Source organism: Trichosurus vulpecula, chromosome 4 (assembly GCF_011100635.1).
Source record: "Trichosurus vulpecula isolate mTriVul1 chromosome 4, mTriVul1.pri, whole genome shotgun sequence".
Lineage (NCBI taxonomy): Eukaryota > Metazoa > Chordata > Mammalia > Diprotodontia > Phalangeridae > Trichosurus > Trichosurus vulpecula.
The window spans coordinates 32,720,682-32,746,813 of record NC_050576.1 but is presented as its reverse complement, the minus strand read 5'-3'; the positions used below and the strand labels follow the sequence as shown (position 1 = coordinate 32,746,813).

Sequence of the window (26,132 nt, the reverse complement as noted above, 5' to 3'; positions counted from 1 at the left end):
CTCCTTGCCCCCTGCGCCTGCCTGGCTCATGCGGATGCCCAGCTACTGCCTGTCTCCTGGTGCCCTCAGGGTTCTAGTTTCTACTTCTCTTTCTCTCACCTGCCCCCTTCCAATATTCTCCCAGAGGACCATAAAGAACATTTGGGGTTCTCATTGACAAAATTCAGAAAAGATGCTCCAGTAACTGGGCAGGGAGATTGGTATGCGATAATGGGTAGAATGATGGGCCGGGAAGACCCAGCTTTGAAATTCTACCTGACTGGCTGCCTGACCACAGGCAAATCTCTCTGAGATTTAGTTTCTTCTATAAAATGGGAGAAATAATTATTGGTAGTATCTGCTCCATGGAGCCCTCATGAGGCCCAAATAAGATAATACACATGAAGAAATTTATAAATTTTTAAAGTGATGTGTAAATATTCTTATTGTGAAAGGGCACTGACCCTGGCATTCAAGGCCCTTTGCCACCTTGGTCCAGCCTCCTTGTCTAGTTATAGCTCAAACTATTCTTCTCCATGTATTCTGTTTGGGTAACTGGTCTGGGACCATGTCTTCTGTCTCTGTGATTGAGCTGCCCTCCAAAAGGCTTTCCCACATCAGAGTCAGGCTCAGGTACTACCTTTTTTCATGAAGTCTTCCCTGAGCCCCCGCCTCCTATTCTGGTGAAAGGTCTTTGTATCTCCAGGTTTCTCACAGCCTTTGGCATGGACTCTGCCTCCCTCTCACTCCCCCACGGGTTGTTATTTGTGTCTCACCTTTGCAGTTCCTTGAGAGCAAAGCAGGCCTTGGGTCCCAAATCTGTTTGGGTTCCTAGAGCTGAACATAAGACTTTGTACACAGTAGGTATGATAAATGCTTGTCACCTTAAATTGGGCAGCACCTAATACCTCACACTATTTGATAAGGCTACTTTGGAATTCAAGTTAGCTCCCCAGGTCCAACTCCACCTGTGACTCTCTGAAGGAAGGAGCCCCACACCAGCTGCTCACTCAAATTCCCATGTCCTCCTGGCCTCTTCTTGACCAAGACAAAGCCAGGAAAGGCAAACAGGTAAGGTCAGGGCTCCTGTTTCCTCCAAGGCAATTAACAAGTATTTATTAAGACTTACTATAGCAGGCCCCTAGGTGTCCTGATTGGATAGAGTGCCAGGCCTGGAGTAAGGAAAACCTGAATTCAAATCTTACCTCAGACACTAGTTGTGAGCTCCTGGGCAAGTCACTTCACCCTGTTTGCCTCAGTTTCCTCATCTGTGAAATGAGCTGGAGAAAGAAATGGCAACCCACTCTGGTTTCTTTACCAAAAAAAAAACAAATGGGGTCACAAAGAATCAAACACAATTGAAACAACCCAACAACAATATAATAGGAAGGGATTAGGAACTAAATTAGGGCAGGTAGGTGGTAGATAGAGCACTGAGCTTGGAATCAAGAGTCTGAAAAGACTGAACAACAACAAGGATATATCAGGCACTATGCTAAGGGCAGAGAGAAGGGAGTGGGGAGAGGAGAGAGACAGAGAGACAGAAGAGAGAGAGACAGACAGAAAGAGAGACAGAGACAGAGAGACAGAGAGAGAGATACACGGAAAGAGAGAGAGAGAGAGAGAGAGAGAGAGAGAGAGAGAGAGAGATATCTAATCCCTTAGATGTCAACATCAGTATTCAAACCAATCTCAACCCACTTGTACTCTGTCCCAGATCTAAGATGCATTTTAAAATGAAAAAAATGAAATGAAAAAAGATTATATTTAATAACGATGCATATAGGACCTTCACTTGGGTTCAAACAATCCACCTTCCAAGAACAAGATGAGGGAGTCATGGTCTGGCAGAAGTTAGTTCAAAAAAAAGTTCTGGAGGATTGAGTGGACTGCAGTCTAAGTCATCAAAGATGATGAGGCAGCTCTCAAAGCCAATATGCTCTTGGGTTGTTTTCAAAGGAGCAGAGCTTTGAAGAAGGAGGAAGTGAGAGCACCTCTGTTGCCTGCCCTCAGACAATGTCTGTGGTGTTATGTCTAGTTCTGGGCCTCACATTGGAGAGGACATTCCTGAACCAAGTGTCCAAAAGAAGATGGTAAGGGCCCCAAGTCCATGCCATATCAGGGTCAGTCAGAGGATGCAGATTCGAGGGGAACATGATCATTTTCTTCAAGTGTTTGAAAAAAATTTGATGAAAAATTAGATTTGGTCTGCCTGCTCTTAGAGAGCAGAACCAGAGGCAATGGGTGGAAGTTGCCCCCTTCCCAAAAAATTTGGGTTTGAGATCAGGAAAATATTCCTTAACAAGTAGAGCTAGCTCAGATATTCAAAGCCCCCATATATGTGGCAAATTCATCTGCTCAGTCCATCTCATTGTTCCCTTCGTGATTCAGAGGTGTCCATACTTCAATAATGGAATGGAGTACCTCTGGAGGCATGGTGTGCTCTCTTCCCCACTAGAGGTATTCAAGCTGGATTCTGTGGCAAATGGGATTCTTCCTAACCGTGAAATTCTCCAATTCTGTGTGTAGCCAAGTCCTCTGGGTTGTTCCCTCAATTTGCATTTGAATTCATGGGTCCTGTCCCCAGAGGGTGGCTATTAACTCCTGTTCTAGGAGTAACCCAACAGTATAGCTTATGAACCCCACTGGTGTACCTCCCGTGAACAATTATCCAATGACTGTCTGAGAGAAGGAAGGACACTGAGGGAAATGTAGGAAACGTAAAAACAAGACATCACTCAATAGACACACTTGGCTCTTAGAAAAGGTGCTTATTAATATGTAGTAAAAACTGAAGGATTAAAACATTCCCCCTATAAACCAGGGGCACAGTCTTGCACAAATACACACAACTTCTATTGAAAGAATAGGCTCAAACTTAGCACACTGATAATGAGGCACAGATGTAGGATGCATGTGTGATAAAGGCAACTCACAATTCCTGATACCACAGGACCTGGAAATCCTTTCTTCATAAAGTTCTCTTGTAGTTCCCTTTTGGTGAGTTGCTCAGTTGGGTTCCCAGAGTCTGTTCTTCTCCATAGTTAGCTCTCTTCTCTGCTGCCAGGAGTTCCATTCCTTAAAGTTGCTTCCTCCCTCTCTAATCATTTGACGGAACTGCAGATCCAAGACACCGATTTCACTTCTGGACTGCTTTTCCTCACTCATTACTCTGTTTCTGGCTGAGATCTCAGCTCCAACCTTGCATCTGCTCCCCCAAAAGGCTGACTCATCAACTGGGCTGAATAGAACTCCTGAGTCAAACTTTGAGACTTGTTCATCTCTCCTCCCTCTGGAAGTATCTGCTTCTTGCTGGATTCAGTGTCTCCTACTGGTCAAATAGTTCCCCTTCAAAGCAACTTGGTGGGAGAAAAATTCCCTCCTTGCTCTGCAGGAGTCTTATTCATAGGCAGCTCCCTACTCTGTCTCCAACTCTCCAACTCACTGATAGGCATTTAAAACTCCCAGAATTGTGGTGACTTTGTCTGCTTAGGCAACCTCATTGTTCCCTTCTTGACTCAATCTGAGAGGCATTCACAACTCATAAAGGGGTCACAGGGTGTAATACTTTGTTAACACATAAACCTCAATAGGTATGTGATTAAATTCTATAAATTATATCAGCTACTCTCTGAATTGGGGTGGGACTCACACTCCTCCCTTATGCATGAACAGAAATATTCTTTTAGCCCCTCTACTAGTAGGGAAACCAGCTTGTATTCCTTCAATATGTTAGTGGAGTGTTGCTCTTGGCCTTCATACTTGCTGAAATCTCTCTTTCTCAATGGTGACACCTGCTATCCCTGGTTGCAATTTTCCAGTCATTTTTATTATATTGGGGGCTGAGGAAACTGAGGAAACCTTTTTATAGGAATATTTTCTTCCTTTTTAGGGTGGGTCCCCCTGTTATCTCAAGCTATATGACATGCTTGTAAGGGTTCTTTTGATTTATGCTAAGTATATTCCTTGAGTGTTGACCCCTTAATATGGGTGTTCCTCAGGGTTTTAACTTAGCTATTTTCCCTCATGCAACCTCCTTCACTTCCATAGCTTCAACTATCACATCTGGCCCTGATCTCTCTTAGGAATATCAGCCTCCCATCTCCACCTGCCCCTGGACATCAGCATCACTTTGATTTTTCCTCATCTCCTCAAACTCAACATGGCCTCAGTTGAGTTTGTTATCCTTGCCCTAAACTGGTTCCTCCTTCTGATGTCATAACTTTTGTCTGTGGCACCAACATTAACCCAGCCTCCTACATTAAAAAGCAAACCAAACCAAACCCTGAGGCTTACCTTTGGCTCTTTTTTCTCCCTATATCTCATATACAGTTTTAATGACTAGAGCCTTCTGCTTACAAACACATGAATATATTCATGGCAAGTAACCAACAGAAGTTCCATCATGTTGGTTATATAATCCACCCAATGTCTGCTTAATGGAAATGCCAAGCTCTTTGTGGTTCTCACAGAACTGGCAACATCCATCTCCTATTTCCACCTCCACCCACTGTCACACTCTATGTGGCAGTGATTGTCTATGTGGATTTGTTGAAGTGGTCTCTTGACTCATCCTCCACCTACTGGAAGACACTGTTGTTTTGCTTTTTTCTTGCTTAATTTTAATAGGTCCCCATCATGTGAGCTTGGTATAATGGAAAAGGGGTACATGCATGCTTTCAATATGTATAGTTCTTTACTCATAACCAAAGGAGCAAAAAGAACAAAGTCAAATATATTTTAAACAACTACCCAATGGGCTGCAGCTCTTCCTAAATGGTCCAAATAATACAAATTACACAGTAATAATTCAAGTGCTTAGACTCATGTTGCCCCATCAGTGTCTCCTCCTGGACACTGTCAAGCATTTCTAATAATATCCCACTTGCAGCCTCTCAGAGAGGCAATGTCTAATCCCTCGAGGGAACTGAGGATCCAAGGCACTGACTCCTCTTCTGGACTGTTTTTCTCACTCATAACTCTGTTTCTGGCTGAGATCTCAGCTCCAACCTTGCACCTGCTCCCCCGAAGGGCTGACTCATCAACCAGACTGAACAGAACTCTTGAGTCAAACCTTGAGACTTGTCCATCACTCCTCAAGGGCAAACCGAAGTCATTTAGCTCTTTAGTCCTTGAACTCTCCTCAGTCATGCTGATTGTATTCTACGTCGTTTCTATGCCAGGCCTATTAATTCTTTTCTTATCTTTCTCAACAGGTGAAGGGGCTCTCAGAGGTATCCAGTCCAATCTTGACCCGAACAAGCAGAAGCTTAGTGGGCATGTCCATCTTCTGAGGATTTATGGCATGTCCCACCCACTCTCTTCTCCTTCTTTGACCCCATGGAGGAGAACAAGGATAGGATCCCACAGTCACTTACTAACTCTGAGAGCCACCATCTCTGTAACATCTCTCAGAGTTTCCCCTCACCCTTCCTCATCCACTTCCATTGCCTCCACCTTAGTGGAGACCCTCAGAAGCATTCACTTGGATGATAGAAGAAATCTCCTAACTGGGCTGCTTTAATCCCCCCTATCATTCCAGCTTTCATGCCTGTCCAGATTAATCTCATGCATAGATCAAGATCTATGTCAGAATTCTTTCCTCAAAATCCATGAGTGGCTCCCTATTGCCCAAGTTTGAACTCCTTTGCTTAACTTTCAAAGCCTTCCTCAGCTGGATGCTTCCCTTTGTTCAGCCTTACCCTGAAGTACCCCTCACTACCCTCTGGACCCTCTGGACAAACTAGGCTATTCTTGGCCCTGAGACCCACCTTGGGCTCTCCTACCTCTTTTGTCTTTGCTCATGATCAACCTTCTCTGTCTGGAATGCCCTCCTCTCCTCTTCTTCATCAGTTGAATTTCTAACTCTTCTTTAAAGCCCAACTCAAATGCTCCCACCTCCAGAAAGCCTGTCATAGACCTTCCTGGCTGGTAACCATCCTGAGATCTCACCCAGCCTTTTCTTTTGTATGCATTTGTTATTGAATATTGCAATATTCCCACTTCTGTGCATTTGCCCAGGTCATTCCCTAAGGCAGAAATAAACTTGCTCTTCATCTCTGTCTGTCAAAATTCCTCTCTTCTTTTCAGGCTCAGTTCAGGTACTACCTCCTTTCTAGAACCTTCCCTGATCTTGCCCACTGCAAGAGTTTGCTCCTTCCTCGGATGTCCCTACTACCCTTTACCTTCTTTGTCTCATACTACTCTGTTTGGAATTCATCACCAGCATGCATAGACAGCCTTTGTTATGGCTGACAGCTAGAGGTGGGCTACCTCTATCCCCAGCTCCAATCTCCCAGGATACACTTCTGCAAGGGTGATCAATACAGTCTTAAAATATTTGAGTATATGCACTTTAAGAAAATTTGTCATGTAAGAGAGAGAAAAGAGCCTTGAGCATGGTGCTCATCCCATGGAAAGAAGAGGGATTGAGAAAGTGGCAGGTGAGAGACAGTAGCAAGAAGCTGACCTCCAAGGCCAAAGAAGGAGTGGGAGGCAGAGGTTTGCTTTAGCCAATCAGAATCCCAGAATCTCAGAGGTGAAGGGGCTCTCAGAGGCATCCAGTCCAACTTTGACCTGAACAAGAAACCCCTCTAGCACATACTCAAATAATGATCCACCACCTTCAGCTTGAAGACATTCAAGGAGAGGGAACCCACTGTGATCTATGGAGGAAATGCATCTGGATTTGGACAGCTCCCATTGTTACCAAGTTACTTTCAGCCTCAGCTGGCCTCTGCAGCTTCCCCTTGACTTCTGCTTCTGCCCTCTGAGGCTGAGCAGAATAAAGCTGATCCCTCCTCCTCAGGAAAGTCCTTCAGATACTTGAAGACAAGTCGCCTGTCCCTCCTCAAGTCTTCTCCTCCTTTAGATAACCATTCCTTTGGCTGTTCCAATGCTTTCTGCAGGGAATGGTGTCTAGTCCCCTCTGGTTACCTCCCCCCTTTTTGGTGCCCTTCTCCTTTCTCCTTGCACCTTCCTGATTCCTCCTCCTCCCCTGGCCCCTGCTTGAGAGAAGAGAGTATGAGAAGGGCTTGAATCTGAAAAGTGTGTGTGTATGGGTGGGGAGGGAGGGTTGCACTGTTCCAGCGATCAGAGCTTTAAGTCTATGGGGTCAGGCCAGGGAGGACCTATAATGATGGGCTTTCAGGGCCCAGCCTACTCCCAGTGGAGGAGGAGGAAAGGTAGATGACTTTGGGAAGGGGCAGAGACTCTCCAAGCTCCAGGAAATATAACTTCCTTAAAGGCAGGACCCCCAGCTCCCTCTGGGCCTCAGGGGCTAATGGGCTGTGAGGAAGCAGCTGATTGACGACTAAGGCCCATAGACTCACTATGATCCACTGACCAGCTGGAGAGACACATATATCAGTTCAGAGATCAGCAAAGAAGCTGAGAGGTCCAGGAACTGGCAGGTAAGATCAGCTATGGACCACATAGATGTTCCAGGGAAATCTACTGTTCAGCATGGCAGCAGACAATTGAGCTTTCTCCCACACAAAGCAGCCTGTAGAATTCACAGAACAGTCAATGGGACGCATGGATCTGCTTGAAAGATGGAGGGAAAACTCAAAGCTGTGACCTGTAGGTCACTCATTCATGGACTAAGAGACCCTCCCAATCGATGGGTGGCAGGGGTTATTAGACAAAGATGAAGAGCTGAACAGAAATCAATGGCCACAGAGGACCAGAAATGACCAGATCCATGGACTCTGATAGAGATGAATCTATGCAGTAATTAGCAGACAGGCAGAGGCAGAAGGGCCCCAGACTTTAGGTGAGGCCAAGGAGGATGATAGTAGTCAGAGGCCTTGACACAGCTTCTATGCATAGACAGGGCCATAGGTGCCCCATTTCTGTGCAGACTGGTTCCATTGGGTCTGATGGATGAAGATGGCATTGGATGGGTTGTGAGTGTATGGATGTGATGGTGTGTTAGTATCTCTAAGAATACTTCTATGTACACAGAGGGGTTGGATTGTGTATCTGAATGGGTTTAACTCCTTCCCAGCTTCTGAAGGTCCTCTCTTCCAGGAAGTCTCCCAGGATCCTGACTTATTGGTAACTGTCCTCCCCTAGGGATCTCAGGCAGTCCTCACTGTTTGTCCTCCACTCTGATAAATGTATCCTATAATAGCAGTTACTCTAATTCTCTCTGCTGGTGTCATAAGAGAAGAGGATCTGGGGCTGGCAGCTAGTCTAACTCTGCCAGTTTATGGAGGAGAAAGCAAAATGAAAGAGAAGAGACTTGCCCGAGGTCTCCTGATCCTCAAGCTGAGGGTCTCCCCCTGCCCCATCAGGCTGCCTCATAGTGACAGGAAATACTTGAAGCTTGTGTACCCATTCTCCATGTTCTTCTCTCTTCACTCTCTCTCTGCCTTTTAGCAGAGAAAAGAGTAAGATAACATGAGAAGGCCCACTTATAGAGACTCAGAGAGGAACAGCAGTAAACAGCAAAGTCAAGATTCAAAGTCAGGTCTTCTGGTTCCCAAATAGTCCTAAACCCCTAAACCACATGGTCCCCTTTTTTCTTTCTAGGATTTCCAAGACACTTCACCTATCACCCCCAAGACCCTTAGAGGGTCCTAAGGAGGACTCTGTGGATGACTTTCTGGTGTGTTCCACAGGGTGGCCCCTTAGGAGGTAGAAAGCTCCTGAGGCAGGTTCAGCTGGACTCCCTCTGCCCCAGATGCATAACTGGCTCCCACTGGACCCTCAGACTCCATAGTGAAGAGGTGGCAGGTCCGAGGACCCTCTTCGGGGCCAGGGCTGGAGCGGTGGGAGGAGGCAGGGGATGGAATAGGGCTCAGCTGCACAGCTGTGGTGTCTTGGACTGTGTGTTCACTGGTCTCCATCTCAAACGTGGCACGGCCTGCCCGACCCGGGCCTGGCCTATTGCCTGCCTTTGCATGGCGAGTGCCAGGAGCAGGGGGCCGACGGCTACAGATGCAGCAGGCACCAAAGAAGCCTAGAGCCAGGACAAGCAGGACTGGCCCAATGATGATGGGTGGGTTGTGGCCTGGTAGGAAGGTGGCAAAGGCACCCACCAGGGTGATGTTGATGCCTGCAAGCATGATGCAGAGGCCACAGGCACAGCAAAGTGCAGGGGAAGGGAGGCCAGCTGGGCGAGCTTTCCTCAGGGCGCTGGGCGCCTGGCTTCCTAAGCTCTTCTCCCCAGCCATTGTCCTGGGGCCACCACTCAGACATCAAGGCTCTTCGTGCCCTTTCAAGGCCAGGGCTTAGGCTGCTCCTGCAGGGAGATAGGGAAAATGATAGGATCACACAATTTAAAGCTGGCAGAAACTTCAGAGACCATCTGGATGAGAATTCCCTAACCTTTTTACATCATGGATGCCTTTCAGGGCAAAGTCTGTTCTCAGCATAACATTCTTAAATACATAAAATATAATATCTAGGATTAGGGAGGAAACCAATTATGTTGAAATATAGTTATCAAAATATGTATATTTTTTAAAAACAAGTTTGTGGACCATAGGTTTAAAAACTCCTGATCTTAAGCAAACTCCCCACTTTATAGAGGGGGAAACTGAGGAGAGAACTTTCCCAAGGTCACACAGCTAGTAAGTCTAATGAGGAGAATGACCAATGAGAGCCCAGGCATAGGAGCATGTGTACGTGGTGGAAGTGATGTCACATGGAGGGTCTTGGCCCTCCACATCAGAGCTTGTTCGGGTATTTGGTGAGTGTCTTTTTGTCTGGGTGGTGAATAGAGACTTTCCTTCTACTCTGGTGGGCTGATGAATGTATCCTAAAGGCACTGCTGGAACCCCGTCTGCCCTCTACCCCACAGAGAGTCATCCTTATGCCTTTGTGGTTGGAACAGAGGAAGAGAATGTGAGTTGGTGTTGGCAACAGCCACCAACCCTCTTTGCCACATAGCGAGCGGACAAAACACCTTCACTGAATAGCTACTCATGCTCTGAAGCTGGACTGTTCCACTTGTTGCCACACACTTCCAAAAGTGGGGTCACCAAATTACATAAGCTTCTGGGTCTATGCCCTTATTTTTTACCTCCCCCTTACGTAAGTAAATAAATCATTAAAAACAATGACCACAACAATAAGTTAAAAAAACAGAAAAAAATGTTTTTGGAATAAGCAGATTTTATCACTTTATCAAGTAATGATAAAGGTTGATAACAGGTACATACCATCAGATTTGCTGAATGTATATAAAGCAGTTGACTCAGAATAAATCCTAGGAAATAATTAAGATATGTGGATAGAATCCTAAGTCTCTTCATGGGTGCCAGCCACATGAATTCAGCTAACAACTGAATATATCAAAAGAAGGAGGTTAAGAAATGACTGAATGGTATAGACTTGTTGGTGGAAATAGGAGTTTATGATAGATATTCAGGACTAGATCTACCTGAATTACCAGAGATTTCAGAAGGATTAATCTTAAGGAACCCCGAGTTAGTAATTAATGTAGATTATAGGAGGAGATGGGAGACACTGTGGTATACAACAATGAAGACCATAAAAATTGAGCACCTCCTGAACACCTATAAAGACATGACCTGATAACTGGAATTCTATCTCTTAAGTTTGTTATCATTCATGGACTTTCATGGACAGATGACAAATCCTCATCTTATAAATACAGAGTGCCAAATGTCCTGGAGAGTTCAGTCAATAAACCCCACCATTAATACAGACTAAACTATCACCTAGCCATAACATTTATTCATAAAATTTTAGCAACAGCTTTCTTAATAGATATCATTCACTTAAATACTCACTATCTTTAAGCTACATAGGAAGGGGAAACTTTCAAAGAATAAGAAACCTGGCCAAGGAAATCAAAGTCTTGTGGGAACAGGATGAGGCTCACATCCTCCCTGTTGACCTGTCTGCTACTAAATTGTCCAGAAGATGCTCTTTGTGACTTAGAAGGGATTCTAATATGTTTATTCAACTATAAAAATTATTTTATCCATTTGTGCAAGTCATTAAAAGATTGAATATAAACAAATACTAGCAAGATATCAGCTTATTTCAGGGCTGAGTCTATGGGGAAAAGATAATAATGACGACGATGATGATGATCCTTGACTCCTCACTATCTCTTACCCCCCATCCCCACATCCAACCTCTTACCAAAACTTATCAATTTTAACTTCATCTCTTGAATATGTCCCCTTCTCTCATCTGACATGGCTGCCATCTTGGTGTGGGCCCTCACTACCTCCCACCTGGATTATTGCAATCACTTGCTGGTTGGTCTACTTGCCACAAATTTCTTTCCCACTCTCGTCCATCATCCTCCTAGTCATCAGAGTGATTTCCCTAACGTGCAGGTCCAATCACGTCATTCTGCTACTCAATAAAATGGTAGTCGAAAACTTCTAAGATCAAATATAAAATCCTGTATTTTGCATTCAAAGCCCTTCCTAACCTAGCCCCCTATTTCCTTCCCAGGCTTTTTATATCTTACCACCACTCTCCCCAGCTCCTATGTACACTGCCATCCAGCGACCCTGGTCTCCTTGCTATTCCTTGAGCAAGACACTCCATCTCTTGGCTCCAGGCATTTTCTCTGACTGTCCCCTATGCCTGGAATGCTCTCCCTTCTCATCTCCACCTCCTGGCTTCTTTCAGGTCTCAGCTAAAACCCTACCTTCTACAGGAAGACTTTCCCAATCCCTTTTAATTCTAGTGCCTTCTCTTTGTTGGTTACTTCTTATTTATTCTGTATATAATTATATATAGTTGTTTGTATGTCATTTCCCTTATTAGACTATGAGTTTCTCAAGGTTAGAGTCAGTCTTGTGGGGGGGGGCGTAGTAATCAGGGTTAAGACTTGCCCAGGGTCATACAGCCAGTAAGTGTCTGAGGCCAGATTTGAACTCAGGTTCTTTTGACTCTAAGGCTGGTACTTTATCCACTATGTCACCTAGCTGAGCCCAGGGTGCTTAGTAAATGTTGATTTATGATGATAGCTGACATTTAATTTTGAAATTCCTCCTAACCAGGCTCCAACCTTTCTTTCCCTTTCATGCAATCTATAGTTCAACCATATTTTTCTTTTTTCTGTTCTTTACACACAACATTCAATTTCCCATGGTGACAATGCTCTTCCTCTTCATTTTGCCTATTTTCCTTCAAAGCTCAGCTCAAAAGCCATGTTTCCTATAAGAGGCTCTTTGAAGTTTCCTACAGCTGCTAGTGTCTCCCACCACCAAATTCTCTTGCCCAGATGTTGTGGCAGCAACTCTGGGTGGACCAGGTGAAGTTCCAGGTGGCTTTCACTTGACACCCTAAGACATGAGAGGTTGTGTGGTGTAGTGGATAGAGAACTGGTGTTCTGAGGTCTGAGGGAGTCCTGGGTCCAAAACCTGCCTCTAATGTAGTCCGCCTAAATCCCACCTTCTACAGGAAACCTTTCCAATCCCCTAATGCTAATACCTTCTCCAGCTAGTGCTAGCTGGTTACCTCCAATTTATCCTGTCTATATCGTGGTTGTACATAGTTATTTGTATGTCATCTCCCCTGTTAGACTGTGAGCTTCTTGGGGGACAGGGACTGCTTCTTACCTTTCTTTGTATCCCCAGTTCTTAGCCCAGTTTTCTGTCATTTATCAGTTGTACCCAACTCTTCATGACTTCATTTTGAATTTTCCTGGCAACGCTCATTTTACAGATGAGAAAACTGAGGCAAATGGGAATAAGTGACTTTCCCAGGATCACAAAGCTAGTAAGGATCTGACTCCAGGCCTGGTGCTCTATCCACTGGACCACTTAGTTGCCCCTTAGCCCAGTTAGACATTTAATAAATGTTTGTTGACTGACTGCCTATGTGACTTTGAGCATATCACTTAATCGTTCAGTAGCCCAGGCAAGTCTCTAAGAAAATAAACAGCAAAAGGGTGCTGAGATCAGCTGCATTGACTGAGGAAGTTCCTTACCAGGCCCTCTCTATATTGATCATCACCGCCCACCCCCACACACACATACACACACACACACAGGTGTGTACATATTTTTATATCTGCATGTAGTTTTTCTCATTCTAGTAACTCCTTGAGCACAGGGACAATCTCACTGTTGTCTCTGAATTCCTTCTGCTCATTTTAGTGCCTGGCAAATCAGAGGTGATATTTGAATGCAGATTTTTCTGATTACAAATTTAGTGTTATGGGCAGCTAGAAAAATGGGCAGGTTTTCCTTATGCTTTTTCTAAGCTTTTTCCTTCTGAAAACTGCTCTCTCTTTTTCTTATGACCACCTGTCTCCACATACTCCAGACCATAAGAGCATTTTTTCTGAAGTTTATTAATGCAATGATGTGCCCCAGTAAGACTTCAAAAAAAGCCCAAAAGGAACAAAAAAGAGTAAAGGTAAAGAACTTCAGAAGCAAAAGAAAGAATCCATGCCTTAGAAAGAATCTGAGGCTTGAATAGCTCAATTGCCTATAAAGAAGCCAGAAAATACAATAAAGTTGCCTCTGAGTCACAGGCTGCATTCATACTGTGCCCCCTGGACACTCACTGGCATCAGATTCCAAAGGCAGGCTGGAAAGTGTAACTGACTGAATCAGAACTGCTCATCATAAATGGCCTCAAAGCAAGAAGGATTGTGAAGGGGGGGAAGCTAGCTCTCTCCCACCCACTGCTTGGAGGTGACAAACCCAAGAGCTGACATTGTAGAGATTCTTTTAAGAAGAGGAAAGGCTTCTGTCAATCTTAGTCTGACTCATTGCCCTGGCTGGAAGAGCGCTGTAGCACTCCATTTAAAAGAGTACTCTAGTTGAAGAGAACGCCGTACCACCCAGCCAAGACAGCAGCTCTAGGTGGGTGAAAGACTACACAGGAGGTGCTTATCAGCTGTTCAGGGAAGCTATGAGATCATCTAAGTGGTTAGAGCACTGGACTTAGAGTCAGCAAGACCTGAGTTCAAATCCAGCCATAGATAAGGCATTTCCTAGTTGCATGAACCTAGGCAAGTCTCATAACCTCTGTTTGCCTCAGTTTCCTCAACTGTAAAATAGAAATAATAGTAGTACCTATCTCTCAGGGTTGTTGTGAGGACAGAATGAGATAATATTTATAAAACTCTTTGCAAACCTTGTGGCACTATATAAATGTTAGCGATTAAAATTATTGTTATCATCACCATCAACTCCTTCAGTGGAGACGCCATGTCTTCGAGAAGGGCTCTGTAGCTAATGACCTTCCTGGCCCATGCCCAACTGCAATTATACCTATCTGCCAAGCATCCTGTTCAGTCTGATGCAAAAGCAGCTGCCCAATGGCAAATGTCCTTCTTGGCCCCACCCAGCAGCTGAGTGACACCCCCTTCCCACTTTAGCGCAGCAATAGATTGACCCATCCAATGGAGATACTGTGCCCTGGAGGGAGCAAGCCCAACTGAGTAATGGGATGATTTCTCTTCCACTAATATTATGCCTCATAGCAAACTTCATGAGGACTCTCCAGAGAAAGATAGGACATAAAATTGATGTTTTAAAGGTAGAACTTAGGATTCCCTATATAGGTCCTTCGCTACAACTACACTTTATTAAATTTTTTAAAAATAAAAATTTTATTGATGTTTTCTGTTTCTTACATCTTGCATCACTGTAGTATCTCATGTATCCCTCTCCCTCTCCTTCCCTGAGAGCCATCCCATACAACAAATAGTATTTCTTAAGAGACGGGAAAAAAATCAACACAACTGATTAATATATTGAGAAAGTCTGAAAACGTGTACAATGTGTAAACAACTGTGGACCTCCCACCTCCACCAAGGCGGGTTGGGCATGTCTTCTCATGCCTCTTCATTCAACTCCTGCTTGAATAAACAAATCTATCATTTTGTTACATCCACTTTGGATTTTTTGATGTCATTCTTCTTTCCACTTACATTGTTGTAGTTACTTTGTATATTGCTTTCTTGGCTCTGCTTACTTCACTCTGCATCAGTTCATATAGATCTTTCCATGCTTCTCTGTATCTGTCACACACATATCATTTCTCAGAGCACAGTAATATTCCATTACATGCATGTACCACAATGTGTTTAGCCATTCCCCAATGGATGGGCATCTGCTTTGTTTCCGATTCTTAGTTATCACACAAAGTACTCCTGTAAATATTTGGGAATATACGGGGGCACTTTTTCCTTCATCAATGGCTTCCTTGGAGTATATTAGTCATCTAGCTCTTGCAGTCTCACTTCCAACTTCATCATTTTACCAAAAACTGCTCTCTCCAAAGGCCCAATGGTCTCTTAATTGACAACTCTAATGGACTTTTCTCAATACCTTAAGGTTTGTAAAGCACTTTACACACATTTTCTCAATTGATCCTTACAGAGATTCTGGGAGGGAAATACTCAGGTCTTCTATCCCAATTTTGAAGGCAAGGAAGCTAAACTTCCAATGCAGTGACTTATGCAGGGTCACATAGCTAGTGAGACCCTTGCCCTAACCCTAGGCCCCAGGAACCTCTAGGAACCTGATCCAGAGGGGCAGAACAGCTGCCTACTAGTTTATTTTAAGCCCTGGTTGTTCATGGGGGTGGGACACCATTATAGAACTAGAGACTGAGGCCTGCCCCACTGAAATCTGAAGAGATGATCTCATCGACTCCCAGCCTCTATAAAAGACCCTTTCTCGTGTTTAAAGTACACTCTTTCTCATCATTCCCCCTGTTTACCATGACCTGATTCCAGAGCTTCCCTCACATACTTTTTGCCAATCTGACTGATCACAATCAAGAAAAGTTCTTCCTTAGGTCTAACCTCAATCTTTAGTGCTTCCATCATTAATGAAGAATGTATCATCCCCTTGCGACCAGGGAGTTGTCCTGGACTGACTGGAAAGGAAGTAGCAGCTGTCTCCAGCACAACCCTTGGGGCTTCCTCAGCCACTTCCCACCCCAAATGTTCTGTTTCCCTGGACACGTATGTGTGAGTCTGGCTGGGTTCTTTATTCCATTGTCTTCCTAACCATGGACATGTCTGCTTCACACCTGAGGCTTCATGAGGACAGGGACTCCATGGGAGCAGGGCTCAGCTTTCTCCCTCACCTGGGGGCTACTACTTTTCCCCTTCTCTCTTTCATTTTCCCATCAGTCTTCCCTTCTATCCTCCCCTCCCTATGTGCCTCCTTTGCAGATCTCCCAGAGGAGAAACAACCAATCCTGTCAGTCCTAGAAGGAGAGGGTTGTGGTTTGTGACTTAGATTGTGTGCTCCTTGAGAACATGGACTTTTTTATATCCTTGTGGCTTATCAGAGCATAGCATACATTACTAAACACTTAAAAAATTCTTGTTTACTGTCTGGTTAGCTGATTGTGGTTACCGATTTGCTGTGTAACCCTGGTAAAGTCAAGACTCTTCGAGTCTCAGTTTACTCACCTGTAAAATATTAGGTCAGAAGTCACGGTCTTTAAGGCCTCTTCGAGTTCTGAGTCTCTCACAGTGAATGGATGCTTACCTGGCTGGCCCCAGCCAGTGATCCCTCCAGTCATCTTGAGCAAGAAAATGCCTCAATGCCCATGCCAGGTGCTCCAGTGTGACTAGAGTGATTCTCTAATGGGATCCTGAAGGGCTCTTGGATCTAGGAATGGTTCCTTATAGAATAGTAATGGTTTCTTCTTGGAAATTAAATAACAGGAGTGGCAAAGCCCAGGAAATATGGAAGCCAAAGAGAAGCTGGGGGAGGCCATGGTAGTTGGAAACTGGTTTCGCTTCTCTTCATCACAAATCCCTGTGACCTAGGAAGGCCTATAGCCTGCCTAGAACCCAAGGCTAGCCCCTCAATAGCCCCAGCTGGAAGCAGTAAAGGGTAAGCAGAAGCTCTGGAGAGTGTGGGTGCTTCTGGGCAGTGGGGAACACTTACATGGTGATGGGGATGTCCTAGGTCTTTCCTGCCCCTTTCTGGGCCAACAAGGAGAAAGCAGGGGCAGAGTGGTTACCAAGCACCCAAGATTCCCATAGGCAACCCAGGTAGATATTCAGTGGTGGAGCTGGATTTGCATTGAGCTTCTTAGACTTCAAAGAAAACTCTTTGCCCTGAAAGGTGGTGGCTGATTCCAGTGCTCAGCCTTGTCTAGCTTCTCTCCACCACCTCTGTGCTGGCCCTTTGGATCTCTTCCGGGGCACTTTTCAAATTCAACCTTGCATCCTAGGCCTATGTGTCTTCATCATGCCCCTAGTAGACTGTGAGCCCGGTGGAGGCAAGGCCTGGACTTGATAGCTCCCTGTATCCTCCTCTTCTTGCCCAGCACAGGTCCCTGAACACAGTAGATTCTGGGCACTGTGAGAGCAGGGCTTGGGACTCATTCCTTCCTGCCTCTCCCTGCTCTATACCAAACACAGGCCTCTGAATTCAGCAGGTGCTGGCAATTTCAGAACCTCAAATTTGGGAAGAATCTCAGCTATCAACTCATCCTAGCTACCAGGCTGATGTATGGATACAGCCCTGGAAAGAGTGTTAGAGCTTCATTTAGATCCCAACTCTGCTACTTACCAACTGTGTGACTTTGGACAAGTCACTAAACCTTTTGGTGCCTCAGTTCCTCAATCTGTAAAATGAAGAGGTAGGATTGGATGGTCTCTAAGTCTGTGATGCCATGATAGTTTGAGGGCATCTGGGTTGATCCTTGCACTGTTGTTAGAGGGTAGGACTGGGTTGAACTCTCAGGTCCCTTCATGGACTCTATAGTCTCCATGGCTTTCTCTAAACCAGTGGGGTTTTTTCAGTATCTCAGAGGATGAAATGTGGTTGGTGTCCACCTCTGCCTCATCTCTCCTCAGTGTCCCAGGGTCAGGGAGGGCAGAGGAGGAAGCTTGGGACTAGGAGTGGGGAAGCCTAGGCTTGGATCTTTTCTTGGCTACTGGAGTTTTGGGTGCTTTTCCCCTCTCTGAATCTGTTTTCTCTTCTGTAACCAGAGGTCCTTTCCAGCTCATTCATTTGGTGACTCCATCTCACTTCAATTCTATCAAGACAGTGCATTATGAGTCATTCTAATTCAGTTACACTGGCACTGAGTTCATATCATTCACTCCTCAGGGAGTCCTGGAACTGCTTTTTCCAGACTGGATCCTTGCTGCCTGGGGCCTGAGAAGCTGTGAGTACCTCCCCTGAACCCAATGATATGGCCCCTAGGGATGATTGTCTAGCCCTGGAGAAGAAGGCAGGGACCAGTGTGAGCCCTTCTCTGTCCTCACCCTGAAAGCAGATTTCAAATTTGAAGACTGAAGTTCTGACTGCTAGTTAGAATTTTGACTCAAATCACAGCATTTTAGAGACTGAGAGCTGAAAGGAACCTTTAACCTGTACCTGGGCAAGAATACTCCTCTGTAACTCCTACTCTTCCTGCGTGTCACACATATCCACAGGCAGACCAAAAGAAGTCTCAGTCTCTCCCTTAAAATGAAATAGTCTTATATTAGGGATAGTGAGGTGAAGTTTGGCGCTAAAGCCTAATATTTGCTGAAGAAAGGCTAACAGGTTGACACTGGGATTATAGAAAGAAAGTTGTTAGAGGGTCAAGGGTCTTAACTGCCCCTGTTCCAGGTCAAATCCTATTAACATCTCCCAAAGGCTTCTTCAAATTCTTTTTGTCATACTGGAATTTGGTTGCCCTGATTATTACTCAAAATAATTGGGCCATTGACTAAGGTTCCTGGATTCTTTTTTATAAGATAGAGATCTTTGTCGTAATTATATTTGTTGTAATAGGATTTCATTTTTAGGTTACCTAGCAAACCTTAATTACATAACTTTTTCCATAATCTTTTGTCATTGCTGATCCTGTGCTTTTGTAGAACTCTCTAATTTAATCTAAAGGTATGTTACTCCTTTGCAGCTTAAAAAAAAAGAGTTGGTGGTATCATTATGAATGATTTGTGGAAAATGGCAGAGTTTTGGGAGCTACAGTCATGAATGTAGCCATGGACTGACACCAGGGTTACTCTCAGGATCTTGAGAGTGAGTTGCCATGATGTGAATGTCCATGACTTCTCCCTTGGAAAAGTACTGCCAACATAAGTGTAGGGTGGGGATGATCCAGCCAGCCCCAGCCCAGACCTTGGAGAGAGTTGAGGGTTGAGCACTATATCTTACACTTAATAATTTGAGTTATCCAAAAGAAGAATAGGCAGTCTAGAGAAGCAAGTGAATTCCCTCTTAATGGAGTTCTCCAAGCAGTGGCTGAATGGCCACTTTCTGGGGATGTTGTAGAAATGATTTTTGTTTACATGCCTTTGAAGTCCATTCAGAATCTGAGATTCTGGAATTTCTAGACTAGGCAGCAGTGGAAAAGATGGATTGGAGAGTAAAGAAACTGGAAGTGGAGTGACCAACTGAGAAGCTTTACCTACATATTGATTAGAGACACTCCAGGAATGATGGAAGACCAAATGAGGGCTATGACATCCCTGATTGTCTGGACTTGGCCCACCATACCTCAGCTGCTACCTCCCTCTACTCCTACAGGCCCCATTTCCTATTGGTGAGTTCCTCATAGAACCTCCATTTTGGGGAAGGCCCCAAGACCAGCCATCTTGAATTGTCTGGACTTAGCTACCATGCCTCAACTCTGCTCCTGTAGGTCCCTTCTCCTATTTACGAGTTCTTCCCAGAACCTCCAATTTGAAGAAGGACTTCAGACCAGTTTTCCCTGATTCTCTGGACCTAGCTACCTTAATGAGTACCTTCTCTTCCCTCTTCCTGGTTCTACCCCATTCAGCAATTTTTAAAATGTTGTTTTCATTTATTAGGGTAAGTTCCTTGAGGGCAGGGAATGTCTGTCTTTTTTCCTTGAAATCTGTATCCTTAGAGCTTAGTATAATGCCTGGCACATAATAAGTGCTTAGTAAATGCTTGTTGACCTACTGCTCCAGCATGTCTCAGGGTGATGTGAAGACCCCAGTAGTACCCTGACTAAGATCTGGTCAATATTGTAGAGCTCTGACTGAGGACAGTGAAGCCTTCCAAGTGCTCTCAGCACAGGGGAAGTGGAAGCCAGTAAACATCAGGAGCCCAGGAAATTGAGGTCAGGACCAAACAGGGCCCTACTACACCCTTCAAGAGTTGAGGAGAGGGTAAAGTTTGCCTGTGGCACAATGTCTAGAGCCAAGCACTCAGGCTATGAGATATGTGTAAACAGAAGAAGACAGTAAATACTGTGGGAAAATACGATGGAGCAAGAGATGCCCAGGAGATAAACCCAGAAGGAGAGAGTTATTCCACAATAACTAAAAGAAGAACCTCAGAGGAGAAGACAACTTGGTTACAAGGACTATAATAGTAGTTGAGAGGAATGGAGCAAGAGATAAAAGTTGTAAATGAAATAAGAACTCCAGGTAATCAATCAAAGCATGAAGGAATGAGTTAGAAGAAAAATAAACAGCTAAGATCAAAAGGTTTTCTGTCTTACTCAAGTAGTGAGCTCCCCAAACCCCTCCCCCCCCCACTATTAGAATGGATCAAAAGAACTTTAGGACTCCATGATGAAAGAAACATTAGAACAAAATCAAAAGTTAGAAAAAATAGAATAAAATTTACTACCAAAGACAACCGAAAATGACAAAATAACAAATGACAAAAGACAACTGGAAAATAGATCAAGAAAAGTTCATTTAGAAGTAACTGGATCTCCTGAAAAATCACAATTTTAAAAAGCCGGGATGCCATATCTTAAGAAATCTTAAATGAAAATGCTCAGATTAATTAGCATTACAGAAGGTGAGTTATGGAAATTACCTGAAATGAATCCTCTCTATAATACACCTGACAAATGGTTGTCTGGACTTTGTTTGATGATAATCTCCCTTCCCCCCTCGCTCCCTCCCCTCCCCGCCAAGGAGGAAGCAATCATTACCTTTTGAGGAAGCTCATCATACTTTGGGACAGTTAGGAAGTTTTTCTTGACATCAAACTTAAATTTGGCACCAACAAAAGAAATGGAAAATTGTAAAGAAGGGACTGGTTTAGGGTGAGTGCTTACTTTTAGACATTTTGAATTTGAGACGACATCCAGGCAGGGGTGCACTGGTAAATGTTTAACAACTGGACACAGGACACACTTCTGTTCAATTTGCCCTTTTAACATATTTTCCATCATTTTCTTAAGTCTAGACCACCAGCAAACAGTGAATTAAGCCCTGATTTTATTGTTTGCCAATTTCTGATGTATAAATTCTCACACTGAACATTTGGTTCAGAGATGGTTCAAGCTGACTCCAGCACACTCTTGTATCCAGGTAGATATGTCCAGCAAGAGGGAGAGAGAGAGAAAGAGAGAGAGAGAGAGAGAGAGAGAGAGAGAGAGAGAGAGAGAGAGAGAGAGAGAGAGAGCTGTTAGGGATGGATATAGCTATAGAGATTTGGAGCCATCTTCTTAGAGGTCTGTCCCGCTGTCATTATATACAAAGTGTACATATATGAGCTAGATCATAGCACAAATAAATGGACTCTAGTGGACCCAAAGAGTTGTAAGTAATGGTTTGATGTCAGCTTTGAAGGAGGTCTTAAGTAGAAGGCTCACTCACTCAATCAACCAACAAGCATTTATTTAGCATTGACTAAAAGTGCTGAACCCACTTAGTGTGTTCTACTGCCTAGGCACACAAATACAAAAATGAGATCGTGAGCGCCTTCAGGGAGCTGACATCCTACCAGGGGAATACGATATGTTCAAATATAAGTAAATCTAGGATTTATGTTGAAGCAAAGCCCAGTGATGGAGAAAGCACTCACAATTAGGTGAAGCAGGCAAGGATTCTTGGAGGAGATGATCTTGAGCTAAGCCTTTAAGAAAGCTAGTGCTTCTTTAAAGGAGGTGGTGGGGTGTTGGTGGTGGTGAGGAAGAACATTCCAAGCATGGAGGGTAAAGTATGCAAAGGGCAGAGGCAGGAGATGGAATTTCATGAATGGGGAACAGAAGGAAGGTCAGTGGGGCTGGAACAGAGACTGCATTAAAGGGAGTAATAGGCACTAAGCCTTGAAAGGGAGGCTTCTGTCAGACTGCAAACAGCTCTAAAAGCCAAATAAAGAGGGTTATATTGTAACTTACAGGTAATGGGGAGCCACTGGATGTTCTTAAGCATGGGAATGACATAGTTAGACCTGTGCTTTAGGAACATCAATTTGGGGGCAGCTAGGTGGTACAGAGAATAGAGCACCAGCCCTGGAGTCAGGAGGATCTGAGTTCAAATCCAGCCTCAGACTCTTACTTGCTGAGTGACCCTGGGCAAGTCACTTAACCCTGATTGCGAGAGAGAGAGAGAGAGAGAGAGAGAGAGAGAGAGAGAGAGAGAGAAGCAGAAGCAAAGAATATCAATTTGGCAATCTCATGGAGTAGGGAAAGAAAGCAGGGAGACTACTGTAATAGTCTAGGGGAGAAGTGATCAGAGCTTACACCATGGTGATGGCTGTGTGAATGAAAAGAAGGGAATAGATGAGATAGATTGTGGAGGTAGATACAGATGAAAGGACATGGAATTTGCAGTAAGAAGTCCTGGCTTTGAATTTTAGCTCTACTACTTGTGTAACCTATGAGAAACTGCCATGTGGATAGAGTACTGGACTTGGATTCAAGAAGATTTGAGTTCAAATCCTGCCTTAGATATTTACTAGCTCTGTGACTCAGGGAAATTTGCTCAAAATTTCTGGGCCTTCTAGCTCTAAACCTTATGATGTAGAATCCATAGGACCTGGCAGTGGATTAAAAGTAAGGGATGAGGGAGAGCAAGGCATTAAGGAGGGCTCTGGTGTTACAAACCTGGGTGATTGGAAGGATGGTAGTGCCCTCCACAGAGAAGGAAGTTCAGAAAGGGCTGGGTTGGAGGTAGAAAGAGGAAGATGATGTGCTTTCTTTTGGACATGTTGAATTTCAAATATTGGGATTCAAAAATTGGGATATCCAGTTTGGTATGTCCAGCAGACAGTTGGAAATGTGGAAGAGAGACTGAGGAGAGAGGCTGAGGCTAGTATAAAGATCTGGGAGTTGTTTGTATAGAGATGTGAGTTCAATTCATGGGAATTTATAAAGTCACTGAGTGAGAGAAAGTAGAGAGAAAAGAGGGTCCAGAACAGTCTTGGATGAATATTACAAGTCTTACAATAGCCACCATGGGGAGTGGGAGAGAGCCTATCAGGGAAGAAACTGGATTCCTAGACAGAAGTGAGGGCCTGGCTAAGGTCAAATAATGTAAATCTGTAGACCCAGTCAGGGTGAGTTCAGCAGTTCCTCCATGATAAAACAACAGCACTTTGGGGATAGGCCTCTGAGCTGGGAGTCACACACAAACATATTAACAAGTGCTCATTGATTGCTAGGCAGGGATTTATACACTTATCAGATGTAAATCAAGTTAACAAATACTTATTAATCATCTAATATGGTAAAGGGCTTCAGTTCCTCCATCTTTACAATGAGAGGGGAGGGCAGAGAAGACTGGACTGGTTGGTCTTTTAATATCCCTCCCAGCTCCAGCCTCCATTTCCATATACTGATACAATGAGACAGGGAACATGGTGGGGGTGGGGCGGGGGAGGAGGAATGGGCCGCCAAGAGCCAGAGCTGCTCTAGTCATCTGGCAGATCCTGGGACTCAGGACCTGATAAACCCAAAGGTTGCCCCTCCCCTTAGTGGTAGAATATGCTATTTAAAAGGAAAGTGGGGGTGGGGTGCTTTTTGCAAAGTGAAAAATCCTTAGGTCAAGGCTGCATTTCCATTTGGGAAATTGCTTAAACTGAGGTCTGCCTTCATCCGGGACAGCTCTTCCCTCTCCCTGCCAGTTATACAAAGCCCGTGTCCTGCAAGGAACAAGCTGCCAGAGTCTCAGCCCAGGGGGAGTAACGCCAAACATTCAACAGGTGGCCCCGCTCAGAGCCTAGAGCCCATTAAGAAATCAGAGCCCAGTGAGAAATCAGAGCCCAGAGTGCAGAGAGAGATCAGAGCTCAGAGCCTAGTGAGAGGTCAGAGCTCAGCCTAGCCAGGGCATCTCTTAGCTACCAGGCTTTATGTGTCTCCGACTCCTTCTCGCTCTTGTCTGTTTCTCCGTTACCACGCGACACCCCCCACCCCCCTCTCCGCCGCAGGAGGCTGGTAGCTTTTGGTCTATCTCGCCCTACTCTCCCTCTTTCTTCCCACTGCCCTCGCCCCTGCACCATAGGAGTCACACACAAACCGCCCAACCCCCATCTCTTTCCCCTCCCAATCCGCTTCCTTCACTTGCCTGGAGCCAGGAGTCCGGAGTGCTGGAGCTGGGGCCTGAGCTGGGGCGGGGGTCACCCAGGAGAGAGGAAGACTGGCGATACGGCGCCCAGAGGAGAAGCATCTCCCGGACGGGGGCCTGCACCCCTCCCCTTCTAGGGCACAAACTTTGCAGTGAGCGGGGGTGGGTAGATTGGGAGAGAGAGACAAACGAATTTAAGAGAGGGGCAGATCGCCAGATATTGGGGGGCAGGGAGAATCGTGAGGTATCAAGTCCACCATAGGCAGGAGTCTGGCTGCACTCCAGGTTCTCAAGCCGCTTGGAGATCCTGGACTGGGCTCCCTGAGTGGAGGCAACGGGAGGGGCTAGGCTCTATGCCTTCCCCAGTCCTGTGCTTTTGGTCTCCCCACCCCGCTAGCTTTGGAAGAAATCATTCCTCCAACAGGGCCAGTGGCGGGGGCAGGGGGCCAAGCTCGGGGGACTGCCCATGGGAGGCGATCTAGGCGACTAGCTTCGGGTCCCAACGCTCAGTCTCAGACTCAAGGCTTCAAGGCGCCCAGCGGCCGCTGGCGCGGGGAGGGGCAGAGCAGGCGGGCGGGAGGACGAGCGAGCGAGCGAGCAAGAGAGGGAGGGAGCAAGGGAGCCACACGCAATCCCACTATTCCCAGGCGGGAAGAACATGGCGGGCCCACCTAGTGGGCTCTGGCTCTCCGACCCAAAAACCCTCCTCTCCTCCCTCTTTTCACTTCCCCCGCCTTCGCCCCCCACCAGCATCTGAGCCAGCCGATGCGCTAGGAGAACACTTCCTTCCCCCCCCCCCCCCAACCCCTCGACCTGTCTTCTCTAGCTCCTTCCGCTTCCTCCCACTTCCTAATCCTCACCTTCAGTGGGGAATTTCAAACAACCTTGCAGGTAAGTACCCGCCCAGTACTTGCAGGTCTGGAACTAGTGTGTACATTGTAACTCCTGCTGTGAATGGCTCAGCACAGCCTCTCCCCAATGCTGGGGAAGCAACTCATAACTCCCCTTGGAGAGTGAGGGGCCTCCACTTGCCTGCTGAATGGAATAGGTCAATTCAAGGCCTGAACCAAGTTTTCTTGGAGCTGTCCACCCCAGAGGTGCTGAAATTCATCTTCAGAGCTAAGGCCTCTGGATTCCACAGATAACAATAATAGCTGACATTTCTATAGTGTTTTTAAGGTGTACAAAACACTTCCACCATAGGGTTCAAGGCTTACTATCCCCACTTTACAAGTAATGAAACTGAGATTCAGATGCAAAGTAACTTGACCAGTGTTCCACACTTAGAGAGCTAGGGTTCAAACCCAAGTCTGATTGATTCCAAATCCAATGCTCATGGCCTGAGATAAACAAGGGATTGATGAAGGCATCCAGGGAGACACCAAGGGGCAAGAGCAGCCAGAGGCCATCAAAGGCATCTCCTCCTTCATAAGCCATGGGTGCTCCACTACATGAGAATTCTCATTTTCCCTCAGCAATTCTCAGCTGATGTGTGTGTGTGTGTGTGTGTTTGAGTGTGCATGCTGTATCCATGTGTCTGCCTCAGTATGGTAGCCCCTGGACAGAGCATAGGTAGAGTACTCCACTTTCTATGTGGGGAGATGTCAGCTTGCACATTCACCAGTTCACTGGACCCAGTATATCCTCCTAACTTCACACAAGGGAGGACTGGGAAGAGAGGCCATTATTGATGACAGTCCCTTTCATCTCCCCTTCTTCAGCAAGATCTGAGGCAACTGCACACCCCTTGCTGGCTCCAGAGGACCCTAAAATGTGAGGGAAAACAGGGTACAGACAGACCATAGCAAAAAAGATAGAGGGATGGATGGATGGATTGATGTATGGATGTACAGATTGGATGAATTCAGAGGAAACCTTTCTCCCTCTTTCAGCTGTTGTTCAGTCATTTTTTTGGTCATGTCTGACACTTCATAACCCT

General features: G+C 45.3%; 1 protein-coding gene across 1 annotated transcript; it reads right to left on the bottom strand.

Moving 5' to 3' along the window:
- Positions 1-8,612: 8,612 nt before the first annotated feature.
- Positions 8,613-9,158, bottom strand: TMEM275 (transmembrane protein 275). Its single transcript, XM_036755452.1, has one exon. It carries the CDS (start codon positions 9,156-9,158, stop codon positions 8,613-8,615), a length of 546 nt encoding a protein of 181 aa, XP_036611347.1.
- Positions 9,159-26,132: the final 16,974 nt, after the last annotated feature.